Here is a 22,148-nt window from a genome sequence, read left to right on the forward strand (position 1 = left end):
ATTATGGTTACAGCAGTCCACATGCATGATAACAACATAATAAGTGTGTGTGGATACTTGTTGTCTCGCTCCAGGCTGTTATTATGGTTTCCCTGCAGACCGCTGTCTTACGAGTGTGAAGGTACAGCTCGAGTGGAGCGCGTCCGTCTGTGTTTGTAAGGCAGGAGCTTACAGTGGAATTTCCTCTTCACATATTTCACATAATTCTGTGGATATTTGTGTGTGTATGTCCCAAGGTCAGGACTTTTCTGATTGGAGTGGACGGAGCTGCTCCTTATGGTTTCTGTTCTATTGTCTGTGTGATTCATTATGTCACCACCTTATCTGTGTCAGCGGTTGAAGTGGACCTTGCTCTCGGGTTGTCGTAAAGCAAGTTGACCTACAATTATATCAGTTATGATATTTTAATATCCTCTCTGTGGCTGACAGCTTTTTGTGTTTGCTTCTTTAGACGTTGAATGATCTGAATTTGTCACTTTCCAGAGTTTATTTAAAAAGTGAAAAGACAAATGAAAAGTTAAACATGACCACAAACTGCGTCTATCGAGATTCATGATACAGAACATCTTTCATCTTTCTTTTTTCTCATACTTGCAGTCAATTTTTGTGTGCACTGAATTTGTTTAAAACAAATTTCCTAGCATGCACGAGCCCTGGTTCCCTCTTTACAGGTAAATAATAAACAAGGTCTCTGTGTTAATCTGGCTGAATAACAGGGAGAGCAGGTTCTGATGCAGGTGGAGAAGACTGGGGTTCATTCATACTGCAGATCAGCGTGTTAACCCTCCTTTTAATGTAGATAAATACACTCAGTAGCTACTTCTGTTGTGTAACGTTCTACCTTTTCAAAGATAATAATGTCCAGTTTTGATTGACACTGTCAGAGAGGTATAAATTTAACTATATGTTTATTATTGAGGTCGTCGTTTGTATCGGTGTTGAACTAGACTGCATTATGTTGAGTGGATTTCATTGGTTTTTGGAGGTGTATCTAAGGAAGTGGCCACTGAATTTGATCCGTTTACAGTATAAACAGACAAGTCAGAACATGGAATTTAATTTGCTCCTTTATTCTCACTTTCTTACGTTTGGCGGTGGCGGTGTGCTGCCTATTGTGTTGTGGGAAGGGTTGGGAAACCTGCTCTAATGGAGAGCAGGTGGCACATATGGCAGCAGGTATGACATTTAATCTCCATCAGCTGATGTGCAAACAGCAGCAGGTAATGTGACTCAAGCTGTGGCATTGCTTCCTAGCATTTACCTTTACCGATTATTCCCACTGCACTTTAAGGTCATTCTTTAGACAGGATGCTTTCCAGCATGTTTTGATTGGATTGCTATCAAGCCATGTAAAACAAATGAGTCTCCCGGTCCCTGTTGTTTACCTGCTGGTTGGTACACGTTGCATTTAGTTTTCTGGCTGCACAGTCTGCTAGAGTCATCATAAGTGGCATGAGCAGGTGTGTGCGCTAGTTTCATGTGGAATGACAACTCCACCCAATCGGCACAAACAGTTTTAATGTCCACCTACAGATCACACTTTCAACTGTTTCTATGCTTTACTCGCACTTGCCTCCTCACATCTGTTACTTGTGTATTTGCTGGTGCTCTGTAATTCTCTGATTATTACCAGTGGGTTTAAGGCAATTGCAGTTGATACTTTTGGGCTCTTGGGCACTATAACATATAAAAAACATTTTCAACTATAAGTCTGGCCTGGTTCAGGGAGCATATGTTTTTTTCCCTTGTTTTAAAACTTAAAAATCTTTTTAGACTCGACCTTGGCTATTTTTCAGCCACAATAAAATCCACACTTAATCAAACACTGATGTCAGTGTAGTTGTTGGAAGGATCCAAAAGTGAGTGAATTCCCTGTAAATGACAGCTTGCATTCAGGACCCTGTAAATCTGTAAATCTCCTGGGATGTTAGATTTTCTTTACACTGTACTGAAGCAGCCTTTGTAATACTTTCCATTCCACCAACAGACAGTATTAAGCTTCAGCTCACCCACTGTGAATATTTGACTGTCAGGCGTTATTGTTTAGCTGACAGTGATGTCCAGTTGACCTGTTTCGTCCACTTTGACCTAATCGCCATGTCATGAGAGCTGCTTCATGTCACCCTGGACAAAAAAATAATGGGACAGCTGTGTGGAGTGTTTCTGTCTGAAGGCCAGAGCCACGTTTCTGACCAACGTGTAGTCCCCAGCATGAACTGCAGGTGGCACTGCAGGCACTGGAAATCAGTTTTTCACTTGTAGTCTTAAATCTGTCAGTCTCACTCCCTGCTGTATGTATACAGACACAAACACACACACACACACACACACACACACACACAGACGTGACCTTATTTTTCTATATTGACCACAGGGGTCTACCACAAAGGTCAGCACACCTGCTGCCAGCAAAGCACTGGATGATGACGACCTGGCCAAAGGTAAAGTGAAATGCCATGATTCAGCTCTACACTCATCTTTATGTAAGCATAATTTTTTTACAACAGATACAGAATTTCCAACTTCTGTGCTGTGTTTTTGAGGCTAATGATTTTCAGTTTGCACCAATATTCAGAAAAATACTCCTTTTTATAAATTGTAGAACAGTGTAAATTGATTATCGACTAGATTTCACGTTCCCATACTTCAAAGGGTTGTTGTACTTCCTTTAATCACTCTTCTGAGAACGGTTTCTATTCTTGAAATAAAAATAAAATAAATAAGTGATGAATCCCGTGTCTGTGCCAAGCCCATATGTGTTGGACATTTGACAAATACTCATTTCTCCTTTCCACTTCTCTTCTGTTCACGCCGCTCTGTTCACTCCTGCAGCAATCGAGCTGTCCTTGCAGGAGCAGAAGCAGCAGGCAGAGACACGGCCCCTGACCGTGACCTCCGACCCCCCAAACTACACCAATGGTGGAGGGGGGCAGGAGGTCCGGAAGGTGCGAGCGCTGTACGACTTTGAAGCGGCCGAAGATAATGAGTTGACCTTCAAAACCGGAGAAGTTATTCTGGTTTTGGATGACAGGTACGGTTTCAGAGCACGTCCAATCAGGAGTCAGCTTCGCTTTATCCTCGAAAATACCAGTTTTAGAGTAAAAGGTCACTGGTGTGGCAGACTGTTCAGACTGTGAAATGCAGACATGCATCATAGCATGTTTTATTTACCTCTTCAGCTACATGCATCTAATATAAGACCTGTGCAATAAATCCCACTTTTAGACACTTCATAATGTCCCAGGGTTTGTTTTCCATGTGCAAGATGCATCAAGAAATATGAATCTTAACATTCTCACAGAATTTTAATACAGGAGATAAATCGTTTTTTTTTTTTTTTGTTGAGTGATATGATCAACTCAGATTTCCTCTTGTTGGTCGTCATAGCCAACATCTGTGAAAAATAAAGTATTAATTTATGTTCTTGTTTACTTAAAAGAACACATTACTTTATACAGCCCGCCTGATTTACAGTGTGCATGTGCTCCACATACTGTAGATTTATTCAAATACCCAGGCAAAGTCTGTTCCACAAATAAAGCCAGGAACACACTCCGAGATTTTTAATATCCTGAAAAAGCTCTGTATAACCGATTTAATAACTGACTTTAGCAGAGCAGCCCCAGATATGATAAGTTGAAAATTCATTTTTATTTAATCCAACATTTTATACGGTGATGGCTGTGACTGGTGTGAACCTTAGCCAGATGCTCAGTGTGGCTCATGCATTGATGTTTGTTCCTGTTTCATGGTTTTGTTTACAGCGATCCAAACTGGTGGAAAGGAGAGAACCACAGAGGAGTGGGACTTTTCCCCTCCAACTTTGTCACAACCAATCTGAATGCTGAGCCAGAGACGGGTAGGTATTTTTTTACAGCATCAGAAAATTAACATTATTGTCCCTTCAGCTTCACACACTCTTTTTTTTCTGGCCTAAGTTCTGTACCTTTTTAGAAAGGTTTATCCTCTTCATCTGTCTGATTTCAACTTGGAGGAAATTAGTTTCAGAACTGCTGATCGAACTTTACCTTTTCCTCTACAGTGACTTGTGTTGAAAAGACAGCCAGCCCTGAGGAGACAAGCCTGGAACCCAAAGTTGAGCCCGAGCCTGTCTTCATAGACGAGGTACTGCATTTCCTCAGTGGACATTAATTTCCAAACCCAAATAACCTCTCAATCAAACCACCGACCCAAACCTGCTCCCTTCTGTCTGCAGGGGAAGATGGACAGGACGTTGGCACTGCTGCAGAATGCAGACCCTGCAGATCCGGCTCCGGACTCCCTAGAGCTGCTCCAGCTGGAGGGTATAAACCTTAATGCTGGTGTAAATTTAGTCGCTCTGCCTGTGACAACTGCAGTGGGTCTTAGCTATACTGCTGTTTCCTAACTCTGTTTCTGTGACTCTCCCTAACTGTAAATATCTGATTGAACAGGCGCATGTGAACAGATGAACCCGATGATTGATGAGAAGCTGGAGGAGATTGACAGGTACTGTGTCATAGATGTGAACTATTACTACTATGATTATCAGAATTATACTGATTCGTTAAATTCCCAGCTAGGTGTCTGTCATTATCTAACATCCATTCGAGCTGCTGTGAGGCTTAAGATAAAGATAGCGAGACTTCAGAGGACCATGGTGGAGCAGCTTCAGTTAGAAAAGCTATACTCTACAAGGACCGTTCTACTAATGTCTCTCTCTGTGTTGCAGGAAGCACTCAGAGTTGTCAGAGCTGAATGTGAAAGTTTTGGAGGCCCTGGAGCTTTACAACAAGCTCATGAACGAGGCTCCGTTCTACTCGTCCTACTCCAAGATGCAGCAGCAGTATGCGCCAGCCGGCTCAGCTGTGGCCATGCAGGTGAGAAAAATGCACTAAACCTTCCCCTCGAAACCTCACCTTAAGAATGATTTAATCCTTGTTCATTTAAATATTTCATTTATGCAGCTTTTATCAGAATGAGGGACTCGCTGTCTCTAAGGACGTTGAAACGACACGCCTACGAATCAGTAAAACAATCACAAAACAGAAGCACACAACCAAATGAAAAGGACACAAGACAAAGCACAAAATGACAAGGGCGGGGGGGCAGGTTCATGTGATAAATAGAGTTTACATGGGCATCCATCATAAAGTAATCAAGATGAGAGCTGGTTTAAGACACTTAGGTAAGAATTTTGTTTTGGATTTGACGAAATCCAAAAAGTTGCAGTCGATGGTTGGGAAAGTGTTCAATTTAACTGAACCGCAGAAACTGTAGGTAGTTGTGTCTCCAGTCTAAAAGACAGATCAATTATGAGCATGATGCTGAATTGAGGCTTGCAAATGAATGTCCTTAATTTCTCTTTAGGATTAATACACTGAACTCAGGCGTGCTTGGTCACCAAAACAAATCATTCAGGACTCTTGTGGGTTCACTGTAATCATTTTCTCTCTGACCTGTGAAGCACGCTGAGTCAATAAAGACTCATACATAATTTGAGGTTGGATTCAAATAGATAGAGGATTCAAATCTGGACATTTTCTCTGTTAAAGTGTTAGAGTGTGTTAACTACCAGCATACCCACCCACGATTACTGTGCGTAATTGAGTGTCGACACTGTGTAGACTCCCACTCTTCTCTATTGATTCTATTGATCTCTCGATCTGATGTTTTTCTCTTTCTCATGGGGATAACAGAGGACGAATGCAGAGGAAAATCATTCAGAGCAGTCAAGTGGTTATACTTTAAATGTTTATTCTCATGTTGTGTTTCTTACACCCTAGTTTGGTGTGTTTGTCTTGGTTTTGCTTCTTGGACTCGATAGCTTGACATTCAGTCAGCCTTTTTTGTTTTTGTTTTCCTCCCTGGAGAGTCGCAGGCTGCCTGGGTTTCCTTGGTAGTGGCTGTTTTCTCTAATGACTGATGTCACTGTCTCTCCTCGGAGATTTGGAAAAATGTCCACTTCACTGGGCAGGCCACCACCAGAGTGCAGCTCTTGTTTTTTTGTTTTTGCACAGCACTGCCAGGTTGTTCTTCTGTCACACATGAGTACTTACAAAAATAAAATCCTGATACTATTCATATTTATATCATCTTCCAAAGCAGCAGCTGTGCTCTGTCATCTTTTGAATGTGTTAGAAATAATACAGCAACAGCACCTTACTGGATTAATCTACACTTCACCCATCAGTGTTTTGTATCTCTCATTCTGTATCGAACTCCCAGTAGCCAGATATTTTATTCAGTGATGGACTTCTCTTTTATTAGTATTGCCAGGGTCGACCTAGAGACGGGGAGATGATATTAACTTTCTGAGGAAATGGAAAGAAATTCTGTGGATTTATAAACTTGCATCTGAGGGGGTTGAATTTTATAATATTGTAATTTTACTCCAGGTTTAGGAAGAGTTTAACATCTGGGAAATACACTTATTTGTTTTCTTGCCAAGAGGTAGAGAGATACCACCGTCATGTCTGTATGTTAAATATAAAGCAACCATTAGCTTAGCATAAAGACTGGAAACAGGGTAAAATGGCTGCCCTGGCTGGACAAAATACACTTGCCCGTGCTGCTGACGCTCACTAAATAGCACATTAAGTCTAATTTGTTTAACCTGGAAAAAACAAACAAAATAAACAACATGTTGTGGTTTTACAACATGTTCCAAACTATTTCTTGGTCGGGCGCAGTGACTTCCTACTGTCTTTCTTGAGTCTGAAGTCACTGTATCCAGCCAAGAAATAACACCAGGCATGAAATCTAATAATACTTTTCATTTTAAATACCATTTATTTCTCTGCTGTATGATTGTTTGCTTGGTAGTTTGTTTTTTTTTGTGTACTTTTATTCTGAAATTTCTGTGTTGGAGGTGCAGCATCCTTTATTCTAGAGGCTGGCTATTTTATCCTTTCCTTAAAACACTGATTAATGTTAATGATGCCAAGTTATATTTGACACTTGGTTCCCTCGTTACTCTCGATCTGTTGATAGCTCAGTAGACGGGTGAATGATTGACAGCACAGCCTTTCTGCACCTTCTGAATGAGGAAGAACTGTATTTTAAAACTGTCCTTCCCTCTTGTCTGCTCAGGGCTACATGGGGCCAGCCGGCGCTCCCTATCTGCCTCCAGCGATGCCCCAGGTTCCTGCCACACAGCCTTACAATCTGCCCAGCGACCAGTCCGGACAACTGCATTCACTGCCCCCCAACGTCTCCGCCCCACCCAACAGCCAAGCTGTTCAACCTCCCTACATGAGGTAAGGAAGCAGCCCTTGTACGGCTGTCAGAGAGGGAACGCTGCAGAGACACTCCATAGACAAATAATGACAAAGTTCATGTCATGTGACCAATAAAGCTGGCGGACACCTCACACCTTTGGCATTAACAAGCTACTAGTTTTGAATAATGGGAAGATAAGAGGACACAGAGAGAGGTGGGGAGGTTTTATGAAATTGTGTTTTTGCTACTGTGTGTTTGTTTTCACTAAGAGGTTTTTTTGAAGTTTAGGGTAAAATTGAAGTGTTGGATAAAAATGGTCAGTGACATTGATTATGTATTAAGTTATCATATTAGAGAAAATTAAAGTAAATTGGAACTGGCTTCCCAAATGGGATTAACACAAAGTTGTTTTTGCATAACTATTCATTATAATAATAGAGTATGTTTTGTTGCTTTTGGGGGGAATAGCATCATGTAAATCAATTTCCCGCACAGGAAATCACAACTAACATAATAACCCCACCTCTTGAACAATCATATGAAATTGAAGCAGCAGTATGCAGCCAGTATAACCAGTATAACTACTGGGTAACATTTTAATGTGAGTCAGTCTATAATCAACATTCAAGAAATGATAAAAAACAAAGTGATCCATGTTCCTGTAAACAGTCCTACAAAAGCTTAACACAGATTGCCTTTTATGTACAGTTGCTTTCTCCACCTCTCCGCTTATTCAGCTTTTTTTCAAAGACTATAAAAGTGGCTTTTTTGTCACTTATCCAAAAAAAGATATAAGCACATGAGCAGGAAAAAAAGGATGGATGATTGGTGTACAGGTACCAGTGATTGTTAACACTGATTACTTTGTCTGATCCTCATCATATTTATTCCTGGAGCGTGTCACAGAGAAAGTCACAGCTTTAAATCTAATATTGATTGTATTAGGGCCGAAATTAGTATCATGATGTTAATTTGAATAATTTTGCAATAACTGCATGTGCCACATTATGGCAAATGTTGTTTAGTGCAATGAACTGTGTTATTATTCTGTTAGATCAGAAAAACAAAAACATTCAGCAAATTTAGTTTGATTTTAATGAGGAGGAGCTTGAAATCACAAGAGTGTTTGACTGAAGGATTCTAGAGGATTGAGCCTTTCCCAGCCCTGGATTTTATTGTATAGCTGGTTTATTTGCATTGTGTATGATTTTGAATATAGTTCCTTTTGTCATGCAAACGGAGGGCAAAGAAGAGATTATCATTTCCACATGTTGAGACTCGGTTTCCATATTTTCTGTTGGTACTAAGTGTCACATCTTTATTTTCTTCACAGCAGTGCTATAAACACTCAGTACATCAACCAAGCTGCTGGAGCTTCTTACCCACCCCAGGCGGGCGTGGCCATGGACATGTCGACCTATCACAACCCTAGCATGCCTCCTGTGTCCTATCCTGTGGCTGCTCCACCTCACCAGGCTCCTCAGCAGCAGCAGGCGGTGTATTATCAACAGCCTCTGCTGTAAAACTCCAACTGACAGCAGACCTGACACGAATTCACACCTCAGATATTTCAGTTGCTGGCTATGTGTTCATTTGGCTTACTGTGTGTGTGTGTGTGTGTGTGTGTGTGTGTGTGTGTGTGTGTGTGTGTGTGTGTATTTGTGTGTGTGTGTGTGTTTGTTAACTGCTTCAGGATCATTCCTTTGGCCGTTTTTGTGCCTGTCGTGCTGGACTGAAAACACCCCAGAATAGTTGAAATAACCGAGGTGTGTGTGTGTATAACGCAGGTCTGCCGTGCAACTGAGTCAGGACTCGGCTACTGGATGTGGGGCTAAACATGGCGCCAGGGGTTTTTTTTTTTTTTTTTCCTCCTGTCCTCTACTTCTTTTTTCCGGGTTGACTGAAAGCGGCGCTGCTTTTCACAAACGTCACAGGTCAACACAGAAGAAGAGTTGGGTTTGCTCATCAGCACAGCCAGTGAGCCATTATTTTTCTAATTTATGGAAATGAGCATATCACAATCGACTGTTCAACACAATACTACTCCCATATAAACTATTGCTGAGCTGTCCATGCAACATGTCATCTTCTGAAGTAACAGAGGGTCAGACCATGTCCACACTAATGTAGATAAATGTGGAAAAAATGCTTCTTTCTCTCTCTGGCCTTCTGTTCACACGACCTTCTTTAGAGTGGCTGTGCAGTCCTCTGTCAAGGTCCAACACCGGACGTTTTCAGCCACAGTACGACTGTGAACTAGATGTGTTTTGGCACCCAGTATAGCCTAATGCAAGATCAATGTAATTTCATGCACAAGTCAGAATAAAATAGACCAAGACATTTCTCTGAAAGTAAAACGCGAGCCTTCACTCGAGCCTTTACACATGGCTGATTTAGGCCGGTGTATTGATCAAAACTGAAGCATATCTGTTCTGTCAGCTGCTTGTGAGACAGAAGGCCGACAAACACGGCTGAAACGTGTCAGGTATCGACAGCCTGCAGTGCCGACAAAAACGCAACTTTTCAAGTGCGTTTTCCTAAGTCAGTAGAATTGGAAACACCAGACTTGCGGTGTAGTGTGGACAAGGAAGACCGAGCTGTTCTGCTGGGATACACTAGTGTGGGTTGAACACCGTTAAACACCTCAGTGGCGTTTTCCAATTTATCTCAGATTCAGATTCAGAATACTTTATTAATCCCAGAAGGGCAATTCATTCCTACAATCTAACCCATCCATAAGAAGAATAAATAGAGTCAGTTATCTGCGTTAATGTGAACATGGCCTAAAAATGTTATTTCTCTTTTAGTTTTTAATTACCATCTGTGTTTTTAAACGTGTAGGTGAACTCCTCTGAAGGCAGGTACAGTGTAATCTGACTATCTCTTTGTCCTTTGGTGCTGTTTGCACCGAATGACTGAAACATTCTGGGCTCATGTGGGAGCTCGTGTTTCTGCAAAGTCAGCACTTATTAAATCTGTGGGGACAGGTCGCAGGTGCTCGCAGTGTGCAGTTATTTGAAAGCCAGGAGCTTCACTATTTTTCTCCCTCACCAGCATTCATGACTGTAGCCGATCTGTTATGTTAACAGTTAGATTTGTGTAAATGGTTTAAACTTTGCTTTCCCATAAACTCACTGCCTTGTAATGCATTCTGTGGTTGCATTTGAGATATTTAAGATGACATTTTGTGTGTGTGTGTGTGTGTGTGTGTGTGTGTGTGTGTGTGTGTGTGTCTATGTATGTGTGCACAGGTATGGTTTTTTTTTTCTGCGTGCTTGTATCTGTCTTGAGGGCTTGCTCGTAAAATGACACTGATTTTTCGGATCGTCAGATTTTTAGGAGGAACTGAGAAGTAGTTAGTTGGATCTTTATGTGTTTATCAATCTGATGAAATGACGCATCTGTTCATGATTATTACATCTGTACCTTCCTGCCTCTAATCTTCATCTGTGGGGTCTCTTCCATTTAGCATCATCTGTTAGGAGTCTATGTTTTATGCAAGTGCACAATACTGAGATGTTTCATGTCAATATACTTCAATTTCAAACTGGCCAATGATGTTGCCTGTATTTTGATTTATATATATTGAGGCGTCATACGTGTGTAATTTACATGGTTGCGGAATGTGTAATGATTGTTTCTACTTATGATTGTTGCTTTTACTTTTAATGTCGAGGCAAAATGTAAATGGAACAAAATTTTGAAAAGGTTCAGAAATCGTTTGTTCTTGTTAATATGAAGAAAGCGAAGTGAGACTTGTTTTTAACCTACTGTTGTTATTTCTTCACATTTTGGGTTAAAATTAAGGAGCAGCTTTCATAGAATCGACAGTTCTGTTGCAGTGGCTCCGTAGTTGTAATTTTAGCCAGAACTGTCTATATTTCCTTTACGCGCCTCATATTAAAGGCACTGTATATTAGATTGTAAAATACCTGGTTTTGTCAGTGGCATTGACTTTGCACCTTAGCTTTGTAAACATTTATTTACCACTGGATGCCTTGTTTTTCTGTAGAAATCAAAGAATGACACGGATACAGCTTTGGCGAGTAACTTCAGTCTCAGAATCCGCTCGATATGTATAATTCTGTATATTTAAAATATTCCAGGAAAAATTCCTCTATCTAGAATTTTGAAACTGCTTTTGTAACAGAGCAAACATATAAATATTCTTTGAAATAAAAAAAATGACCTGTGTTGATGAGTGGTGTTTTTTTTTTTCTCCTACATTTCCTTTGGATGCCTTGAAGTAATTACATTTATACAATTAAAATGAACATGATTAAAATAGTAACTGTCCACCTAATTAGCTTCTCCTGTTCCCTGCACACGTCACCAGCTGAGCATGATGAATAAACCAAATAAAATGATCATTACCCAGAAGACATGGTTTGTTCATCTAACGTGGGCTTTTTATAGTTTCTGCTCTTTTCTTTCCAAATAGATGCACTGGAGATCCTTTGAATGCCAGTGTTATTCTGGTGGCAAAGTGGTGGTAAAAACTAAATTAACTAAATTAAATGTTCAAGGCCAGACACCACAGGCTGTTCTCCAGGCTACGTACACAATACAAAGGCTTTCCACAGTCCTCCAGCAGGATTGTCTGAAAACAGCACAGCTGGTAACTCGGTCTGCTGAGGATAACTGAGGAGATTTTATCATCTGTTGTTTGTCCTGGTGGGTTTGCTGAGATAAAACTGGCCTGTTTTATTTTTTTAAGTGAAGAATACAGAACTTAATCAGTCAAAACTGATTGTGTTGGGCTACAAATGTATATAAAAATGTGTAGATATATTTTGTATATATTAAATTATGGTCTATTTACCATAAAGATACTTTTTAGTTACCAATCATCATCATAGGAACTGTTTGATATTCACACCATTCCCCTTCTTTTAGGATTTTGTTTGGATTCCTTTAAAGCCTACAGTTGTTGTAGTGGGACAGTATTTGATGATTAATGACGTTTTTTTTTCTTATCACATAATAACTCTTTATGACCAGTACAGTGAAGAAGTGTTTACGTTGCCTTCAAACGCTCCTCGTAAAGTCCAACATCCAACATCAGACACGTCTACGCTTACCCTAACCTTTCATAATAATCTCATAATCATGCAACCACACACTACACAGAGAGAGGTCACTGTAAATGTGCATTTAATGACATTTCACACTTTTTCTGTCAAAACGGGTTGTGCATAATTACAAATTTAAATGATATACAACACACCTTATGCTAGAGAGATTTACAGGTGGGAGATTCGATGGCGTGGCCTGAAATAAGGTGAAGGTCTGGTACGTCATCATCTCGTCCCCAAGGCCGGAAACCGCTTCTTGGTCTCTGCATTTTGTAAACTCTCAACCATGTTGGTCCCCAAATGTTAATTACACGTCAGTGAGATGTTTTTATTTTATCTTACTATTAAATTTATGAGGACCGAAATGAGCAGCTAATGTAATCTGCAACAATGTGTAATGTTTATTAATGCTAGCCTTCGTTCAAGAGTTATTAGCTAAAGCTAGGCTTGTAATATTCAGAGGTTACCGGGGGCTGGAGCTTTGTAGTTATAAGATCCAAAGGTTAGCAGCAATTAACCCAAAGGTTAGTAAATGTTACCTTTGAAATTTACTAACGTGGCTGCTAATGCCAGCCGTATAATGTCCAAATCTTAAAAGTTTCGCTAGCCTTATGATCCAAAAACTTTAGAACTACAACAGCTAATGCCGGCCTGCTAATGCTGGTTTAGCATTAGCTGCTAAACTTTAGAAGTTGAATTTGAAGTGAATTCTCACGTATGGACTAGTACAACATTTCACTCAAACCAAGTTTTAGGTTGATGTCTACTTCTGGAGAAAATACTTTGATTTTCCTGTTTGTTGTTTATCTAAGCATCTCAAGCCTCAAAGCTGAAATTCTGAGATTCTGAGTCGTCCGTGAACGCAGCACTACTCTGGTCCAGTGTGAGGGGAGTAGAGAGGGGGAGGGTTAGTATCTCCAGTATACACGGGCTTCAGCTGTGCAGATCTGCTGCAGAGGTAGGACGCATCTTCAGCGGGGAACGGAGCTCAACAGCCGGTACCGTCTTCTTCTCTTCTGTTGTCGTGAACCGAAGCAAAGCTGGAGCCTGCGATTCACTGTCCGCCACCGGAGCCGCAGTTCCAGTGGAGCGGCAACGAGCGTCAGCCTCCGCCCTGGACCGATGAACTGGCTGAAATGTCCCGGCACATCTACACCCGGCACGGGATAGGAGACGGGATGCAGAAGCCCGTGTTTCAGGTAGGAGAAAAAAAACATCTGAAACACCGAGGCCTCCTCTTTTCTCTTCTCTTCCAGTTATTTCACTGATGCAACAACACATACAAATATCCCATAATAATACGAATAAGAATAATAATTTTAACAGAAAAAATTAATTATAGGAGAATACTAGCACTCCTAATATAACATGCAACATTGAAAATTTGAAACCCACGGACACACTAAACTTAATTATACTGCTCTCTGTACATTTGTCATAATTCCTAATGAGCCCCTGAGGGGTCATTAGTCAGACAGAGGCACAGGTCCTGCAGTGTGGTGAGAATTTGATTTATTCAAAAAGAAATTAAATTGTGTGCTTAATTATTAATCATTTTCTGATGGAACTCCACTCTGATGTATGAGGTGGCCCGGGTCACTTTTCCAGAGGAATAATTGATTTTTAGCACTGTAACAGAATTTACCCCACAGAGCTGACAAACTGAACAAGGCTCTAATTTCACATCTTCTTCTTCTTCTTTTGCTGATGTACATGTTATTGTCCTTCAGTGTAGCAGACACATTCTGCTTTGAAGTTGGTCAGATGATTTTGGTTAATCCAGCAATTTAAATATCCGATAGATCAAGGGATGCCATCATATTGATGCAAAAACCGTTAAAAATTCAGTATAGCCATAAATCAGATCCACTTATTGATCTCTAATATTTGCCACAGTGTCAAAACGTTACCAGAAACACTGAACAGGTAGGCAACGCTACAAACAAGGTATGGCAAAATATATTGACAGTATGGATTCATATCATCTCATGAAACATATCGCCACAATGCCCAACCCTAATAGACTGACAGATAGAGTCCCCTAGGGAAATTGCAGTGTTACATAAATCATGAAGCAAAGATGAAAGGTGATACACAGAACACATCACAACATCCTGAAAAAACAGACTGAACTAAAGCTCTTAAATGTATTGAAAGTCAAAATTCTTCCACCATATAAGAGTCTGCTCAAAGATTGTAGCCCATTCACTTTAGAAACTCTATGAATCAGATTATCATCATAACATATTGAGGCTGGCCAACAATGTTGGATCAGTGAATACAAACTGTTACCATCAAACCAGAGATACAGGGTTCCAACATATAATAAGGTTAGACTGAAGCACTCTATTGTGAACCAGTCCATCCTAAAATTGAATATGTCCTTTAAGCCCTGATCAAATGTACATAGAATTTTGTGATTGTAATGTTAAGTTAAATATAAGTATCTTTGTCTCTCGTTCTCATTTGATGGGATGTTGCAAATGCAGCTGTTGCAATGCAAGAAAGAATTCAGGCTTGTCTGATAATTTATATGTATCATCATATCATCCTCATTGACCGTATATTGTACAGTCGTAGTGCCTAGTAATGTACTGTACATTAGTAGAGCTAAAACCAAAGATTTAGACCTTGAGTACCCGTGGTTAATCTTGGGAAAATAACCAGCAGATTAATTGACAGTGGAAAAAAAGAAAGTTAGCCAAGTAGGCAGCGTTCAGTTTTTTGGAGGTTTGGAAGGTTTGAAGCATCAGCTTTATCCTGGATGCCCCCCAGTGTCACAGGAGGACAGGATGCCACACACACACACACACACACACACACACACACACACACACACACACAGCATTAGAAAAGCTGAGACGTCATCTATCATATTTCACCCTCCCGTGCATATCAGATGAAGTGTTACCACCGTGCACCGAAACAAATCGGCTGCCTATGAAATTGGGTCAGAAAGAAGCGAATCTGTGCAGCCCGGCCGTGTTCATGCAAAAGAAATGTATTATGGATTTTGGTATGGCAATCCGATGAAGTAGTAACAGATTGACTTCATATAATCAGGTCATCACAGAGGACGAGAGGCAGCTGGAAAGAGCCAGAGCCCTGTCAACCCAGGGGCCTAGATGCTGGTTTTAATGGGGTTTGCTGGAAGGAAGGTGCCGTTGAGTGAGTGCAGGAAGAGAGTGAGGGATAACCATAGTGAAGATACAACAATGAAAGGGTCGTAAAGAGAGTGCAAGAGAAGATTTAATTTGTGCTTGTTATGACCTCACCAGGCAAACAGAGGGACTTACTCCAGGCGCAGCCGACTGAAGAGGTCCGACGGCAGCACCACCTCCACCAGCTTCATCCTCAGACAGGTAGGACGTGCAGCCAAGCACTTTAAAAACCTGGAGCTCTGAGGTGCTTTCAAGATGACTAACATCCAGTATATTTAAACATGGCACCCATATCAACTTTTACTGTGATGTCAGCTCCCAGAGCAGCTGAGTATGGGAACCCCGACTGATACAGGAATTTTGAGGCTGAAATCGATCTGAGAGTTTAAGAAATCTTATAACGATATATTGTGCAATGTGTATTTTTAACATAAACACACAATCATTTTTGATAAATATGGATTAAATTTGTAGAAATGTACTGAGAGGGATTTCTTACAGTTGTTCTTCGATAGACAAACTATGTATTGGTGACACTGTTTTGAAAATGGCTGGAGACAATTTTTTATTTATTTTTTGTAAATTTGACTGTTCGGTGCTGCAATCTGTTTTTAGTTATTAAATATTGGCTGACATACATTGATTAAAAAAATACCTGCAATCAGCTAAAAATGGCGGCACTGAGCTAAAACTGGCTAATATTAGCAATACCACGTACACTGCAGGTACAGCTGACCGATGAAAGTCTGACAATATAGAACTTCTCGTATTGAATTTGCCGTATTTGTGTTTTTCTTTCCGTTAGCGGAAGCGTAGTCTGAGCTTCCCTCGCCACCAGAGGACCCCGTTTTCTGTAATCTGCGCCAAACAGTTTCCTCTCGCAGCAGGAAACACAACTTTTTAAAGTGTTTGAACAATACGGTTGAAACTTCTGACCATTTTTTGTGGGAACGACTGTGACGAGCCGTATCCATTAGTCAATCAACACTAGTGACTGAGTCCCAGTAAATGCTGAGCACGTTTGGAGATTTGTTGTGTGAAGAAAATGCCTGTTGAAATTCCTCCTCATATTTTTGCGAGACTTGACAAAGTGAATAGTCTGGCACCAGTATCCCACGGCTGGTTTCTGACCTCAATCCATCACTCCGAAACTTTTAGTCGTCTTACCCATAAAAAAAGTTCGGCTCTAATGTCAAGTGAAAAGTGAACAAAGGACAATGACATCAGGCCATACTTTGCCAAGATGACAACTTTTGGCCTCTGCTGTAGTTTAGGGGAATCAATGGCCTTGATTTGTATCAGCCTGGGAATTCAGTCAGCCTGCTCAGCGGCTTATGAGGCGTCTATACCAGCCATGTATAATTCATGAGGACAGGGTCAGGCAGCTGTTTGAATGCACTTGCTGCCGCCTTCTTTTATATGTGCCACTGTGAAACAAATTCAAATTGGTTTCCTGTATTAAGTCCCTTCTGTAATTCATAATACAGGAGGACTTACCCTGGACTTTGACATCCCGCTAACAAGTTACCAAGGGAACTGAGATGTGTATAAGAGACAGGTGCTGGCCTTTGCCAACGCCACGTGTCTCTCTTAGGAGATAAAGTAATGTCAAATCAAAATGAGCGCGGTCGGAGGCTTTTTCACGTGGACACGCTAAAAAAAAAAGCACACGACAACTTGTCAAATCTAATAGCCAGATGTGATTTATGATAGTGTCAGTGCTTGTTTCTGTGGCTGCTGTGTTTTCCATTACATGTAGGTCACTTTGTGCATAAGTCCTGAGGAACTCTCTACCTAATGTTTCATTTAATCCCATGTAAATCTGTTCAGTATAGAGAGTATAACTGCAGAGCACAACACCAGATGATGATGATGGATTCTCATGAATATTCCTTTAAATTCCTAATGACTTTGTATTTTAATTACCAACACCCCAGTTTATGTACTGTACATGTAACCTGTTGATGTTGCCCATTAATTATGGAATGGCCGCTGCATGAAGTTGTCATGGACTAATGATGTGGCTCGCAGGAAGGAAGAAAAACAAATCACGGGCAGAGAACATGAAACAAATGGAAGGACAGAGAAATATACACATAACAGCTCTTACTCACTCCTTTTCCTTATTACACGCTCACGGATTTCTTTAACACCCCCGCTACGATTTGTGTCATCACCGGTGTGATCGTCATCAGGTGAGAAGAGGAGCAGTGGGCTCTCTTTGATTCCCTCGTGTATCTATGGTAACAGCCGCCCCTCAACAACGGGGGTCAAGTCCAGAAGGTTGATGAGCGGGATACTGCGCCTCCTCCTCCTCCTCCTCTTTTTCAGCAGAAAGTACAATTTATTTTTTATTTTTTTACAATTTATAAACGCTCACATCAAAGAAGAAAAAATCTGAGAGGAATGCAGCCTTTAAAGAATCAGATTTTCCTCTTTTCTTTTCTTCTCTGGAACATTTCTGGGTCCTGTTGACGATGTGACATCTCGGTTTTTAATCTTTAAAGCAGTTCTGTGCTTTGAAATCGTGCTGTAATGGTACAAAGCCCTGGACAGACGGTTATTCATATTAATTTGTTCACACGACTGCTGAGTTGGGGAGTTGACTTTGAGAGCAAAATGAGGTGATGAGTTGCGTGCCCGTAGAGTGTTAAGTGAAGTTTGAAACTGGCTCCAAGTATTAGAGTTAAGGGAGGATGAGCGTGGCAAATTGTCAGAGCTCAGAATCTGTGGGATGACCTCTACAGATCGGTCCATTAAAGGGAAAAGGAAGTAACTCATCAAAAAAGAGAGACATTACTTTAACTGATTTCTTTATTTATATATATATATATATATATATATATGGTAGATGAGTATGAGTCATGAGATGCTGGTAGAAAGCTGAAACTGCCAGATGGTGTGCTGAACCTACACGCACTACTCCTCATGGACAGATGTTTGTCCATGCGACATGCGAGTGGATGCCCGGGCAGTTTCCGGGATAACCTTTTTAAAGAGGACAACAAAGCTCTGCAGATGTTTTGCTCTCAGGAATAATCCAGAGCTGTCCCGTCTATCTGTTTCCACATTTGTGTTCACTGACTGAGAGAGCTAATATACAGCACTTGCTCGGATGTGGTTGTTCTCGGAAATGAACTCGTTATCTACGAAATTGTCAGGATGGGAAGTCGACCACCCTGTCCTACAACAATAGTTGGACATTTTGAAGCAGAACTGTTAGAGCTTGTATCTTGTGGAGTTTTTGATAAGAAGTACTATGGAATAATGGTTAAAATAATTTACATTTTATATATACGCTTGTTGAAGGTTATGTGCCAACAAAAGAGAAAAAGGAAGACAGCCTGCTCAACAATGCAGGATAAAAAGCTTTATCTAAAAAAAGTGGACAAAATTCAATGAACTGAATGTCAGGGGGAGGATCCTCGGCAGGAAAACAGATGATTAAGACTTTGAGTGTGAGTCATTTTTTCTCCTGTAGTTCCAAAATGTAACTTAAATCAATCTATTCAACAAGGGAAAAAAATCTTTCCACTGTGCCAAAATGTTGCTTCAGCTATGCAACTTCTTTTCCTACAATTTATGTTGTTGGTATTTACAGTTATGACAAACTGGTACAAGTTTTTTCTTAACATTTGAATTATCTCACTCTTAATGACAAAGTGATGTTAAGCACAAATAGTCAGTGAATTTATTAAGCAGAATTGACGCTAACAAGTCACAGAGACGTATAACTTGGCCAGGTAGAGCATATGATTGGATAGAGTTACTATAGAGTCACACACACACACACCCCCCCCCCCTCCTTTCAACTCCAAAACGGCTGCAGGGAAAGGAGGTTTCAAATGTTGCATGTTATTTTGAAAAATACTGAGGCCTTTTGTTTCCCCAACAAAGTTCATCGATGCAGGTTTGAAAATGAACACAAAGACTGTCATTTTTTCAGTAAGTAAATAAGTAAAACGTAAGAACAAATCAGGACAAGGAAGCTTCAGTAAAATGCCTTTTTAAAGGGAAGAAAACACGATTTGTTAGAAGTACAAGACTGTACAGACAGCATGTTCTATGAGAAACCGTCTTTGTTTAATGCAAATTACAACTTGAATGTTCCGTAATAAATCCTGTGGAGGCTGTAATGGTGTTGTCATGTGAGGCTGACCAGAAAATGACTTTGAGCCACAACTGAAGTGCAGTGGTGAGGTCAGTGGTTCACCAGACTCTTTTGAAAAGTCTGAACTGAAGCCTCAGCCCATATTCACAGCCTCGGTCCCTAGGTTTTATTCCCTACTCTCTGAAATGCAAATCGGAGACAAAGCATAAATGTAAAGGCCTGCAGATTTTTATTTTTAAAAAGTCAAATTTTTGGAGCAGCAAGGCTTATGATGCCACAGCTCCCGCCCAGGAAAATTTATTTTAATATCTGAATGACAATACATTAAACAGAGAAATTCTTTTAACCTAATTTTTCAGCCTGTGGTCTGAGGAAGCGATAAGAGACGGGCTTCTTCTGCTAATCCCTCTTATGTAGGTCACATGGCTCAACTCAGCAGCCTTTAATTCATGAATTACTTGATGGGGCCCGGCCACTGCTGTCATAGCTCACGCTGGCACAATGCGCTAGTCTTCCAGTGGCTCTGGGGTAAATCTGTAACCCCCTAACAAGATCACCCGTGAAGAGAACACCTCTGCGCTTTCCACGCCGCTCAGCTGTTTTCACCGTTGCAGGGCTCCTGCAAGAGAAAAATAAAAGTGACAAACCCGCACATTCATACAAAATTGAGCTACAGCTAATTATTATTTTCATTATCAGTTATCAATTTTCTTATTAATTTATTTCACAGTCTCACAGTGCTTGTTTTGTCTGACCAAAACTCAACCCAAAGATGTTCAGTTTACAGTGGCGTAAAACAGAGACGAACAACAAGTCCTCACATTTAATGAAAGAAAAAGTTTTGCTCGAACAAATGATCAAAGCGATGAATCGATTATCAGTTTTCCCCTTTTGGCTTGTTGTAACCTCAACGATAAACCAAATCCTACCATTACATCTAGTCATGATTCCAACGCTGGCCCTTGTTGTGTTCAAACTCATGAACACTGAATGTCAGCAGGATCCTTTTTTGTCTAGACCGACTTCTAATATACTCTCTCTGTCTCTGTCTCTGTCTCTCTCTGTCTCCCTCTCTCTCTGTCTCTGTCTCTGTCTCTCTCTCTCTGTATTTGTCTATATTTAGCTTTCTCCAAAAAACAAAGCCCTTACGTGTTACTTCATGCACCTGCAGCCCCGTGACACTTGTCTCAGGTGCAACGTGGAACAGAGTGTTGAGGCTTTTATTCTGAAAGGCTTTCTCCTCTATCCTCATTTGTTTGGGACAAAAGCTTCTGCCAGACGAATAAGTGCGAAGCGTATACATGTTTACCACTGGATGGTGATAGATGACATCCACACACACTCATACAGAGCTTGCTTTATGAGGCCGGTGGGGGGGGCGCGAGCCGCTGAAGTCTCCAGACACGGATCGTTATCTGAGTGGCTGATGAAAAAGTGACTCCCAGTTCTTTGATGTGTCGCCTCTGTGTCTCCGCTAGAGTATCTGATAGATGATTATGAAGCCGTCAGGCGTTTTGAGAGGTGTGGCAGGTTTGATGAAGATTCATGGTCTGATAGTGGGTGGATCTGCTGGTTTGTCAGGAGAGGGCGCTGTTGTTCTTTCTCTTTCAAAGACGCAGCAACTCAGACCACAAAAAAATACAGTCTCACAATGTCTCTTAGATTGGATCCTAGAGGCAGAAATTTGAAGTTTGATTAATTTAATTTATCTATTTTTATTGTTTAGTGTATTTAAGAGGTGTAGTGCACTTTATTTTTAATCTGTAGTCTCTGCATAAAGGCAAATAGCTAAAGTAACAGTAATAGGAGCATGCAGAGAATTAACAAATACTACAATACAATACAAACAGTAATTAAAATGTACATATAGACAGACACATAAAACATGCATTTTGGTTTAGGTTCCTCTTTACAATGCCGTTTAGATCTTTTTAATGTATTTCTTTTCATACTACCCCCTCAACTGCCCAATGAGTCTCTGATTGTTTTATTGTTTTATTAGGAGCACAAATTAACAACATCTTTAACTGAATCAAATATGGTTACTTAAGGCATATTACTGTCACAATAATTAAAAAAATGTTTAGAACTTTTCGCTAAGAGTTTTTTCCAGAATGTGTAAAATGCTGAAATGATAAAATGCAGAGTTGTTTCACATAGTTAAACAGCAGCAGCAGCTTTAGCGCTCCTCCATTATCCTGTGATTGCATTCAACAGACGCTGCTCATAAAAGGTGTCAAACCTTAGACTTAAACTCTATAGCTCTTCTTGATTGATTTCTTATATGATCAGTTTCCCTGTAACAGACGTTTTATAGATTGATTTTATGGCCGCTGTGCGTTCACAAAGCTGTAAAGACATTAGCACTTGTTGTAAGGGAGCAGCGGCTCAGCAGCATCAGGTCTGCCTCCTGTTTACAGTATCATCCCTCAGCTGTCGACCTTTGCTGCGACTCTGCGCGTGGAAATTATATGTCAGTCTTTGCAAATGGGTGTTTAAGATTACGTCAAACACACACACACACACACACACATCCATGCACAGAATTCACAGCTTGCTGTTTAATGATGCTCTCAGGCTGCAGACCCCATCCACCACCCC

The 22,148-nt window shown here is 40.6% G+C and overlaps 2 protein-coding genes across 5 annotated transcripts in view; both read left to right on the forward strand.

Annotated features, from left to right (window-relative positions):
* stam2 (signal transducing adaptor molecule (SH3 domain and ITAM motif) 2) overlaps window positions 1-11,394 on the forward strand; it is a 15,648-nt gene extending 4,254 nt beyond the window's left edge. Inside the window, exons 6-14 of one of the 3 annotated variants that reach the window (XM_087174995.1) lie at window positions 2,375-2,483; window positions 2,833-3,031; window positions 3,765-3,859; window positions 4,043-4,125; window positions 4,217-4,304; window positions 4,434-4,488; window positions 4,712-4,859; window positions 7,072-7,238; window positions 8,537-11,394. In XM_087174995.1, coding sequence (XP_087031121.1) covers window positions 2,375-2,483; window positions 2,833-3,031; window positions 3,765-3,859; window positions 4,043-4,125; window positions 4,217-4,304; window positions 4,434-4,488; window positions 4,712-4,859; window positions 7,072-7,238; window positions 8,537-8,723 — 1,131 coding nt within the window. In that variant the 3' untranslated portion in view covers window positions 8,724-11,394. Of the gene's footprint in view, window positions 1-2,374; window positions 2,484-2,832; window positions 3,032-3,764; window positions 3,860-4,042; window positions 4,126-4,216; window positions 4,305-4,433; window positions 4,489-4,711; window positions 4,860-7,071; window positions 7,239-8,533 lie in introns of all 3 variants that reach the window. The other 2 variants (XM_023409743.2, XM_023409745.2) reach the window with 2 other exon arrangements.
* Window positions 11,395-13,119: 1,725 nt separating this feature from the next.
* cacnb4a (calcium channel, voltage-dependent, beta 4a subunit) overlaps window positions 13,120-22,148 on the forward strand; it is a 34,250-nt gene continuing 25,221 nt past the window's right edge. For both annotated transcript variants that reach the window (XM_023409753.2, XM_023409754.2), the window contains exons 1-2: window positions 13,120-13,474; window positions 15,554-15,637. In XM_023409753.2, coding sequence (XP_023265521.1) covers window positions 13,412-13,474; window positions 15,554-15,637 — 147 coding nt within the window. In that variant the 5' untranslated portion in view covers window positions 13,120-13,411. The remainder of the gene's footprint in view (window positions 13,475-15,553; window positions 15,638-22,148) is intronic.

The sequence above is a fragment of the Seriola lalandi genome, unplaced genomic scaffold (genome assembly GCF_002814215.2).
Source record: "Seriola lalandi dorsalis isolate HSWRI2012SDOR001 ecotype SW California unplaced genomic scaffold, Sedor1 jcf7180002054406, whole genome shotgun sequence".
In the NCBI taxonomy this organism is placed as follows: Eukaryota; Metazoa; Chordata; class Actinopteri; order Carangiformes; family Carangidae; genus Seriola; species Seriola lalandi.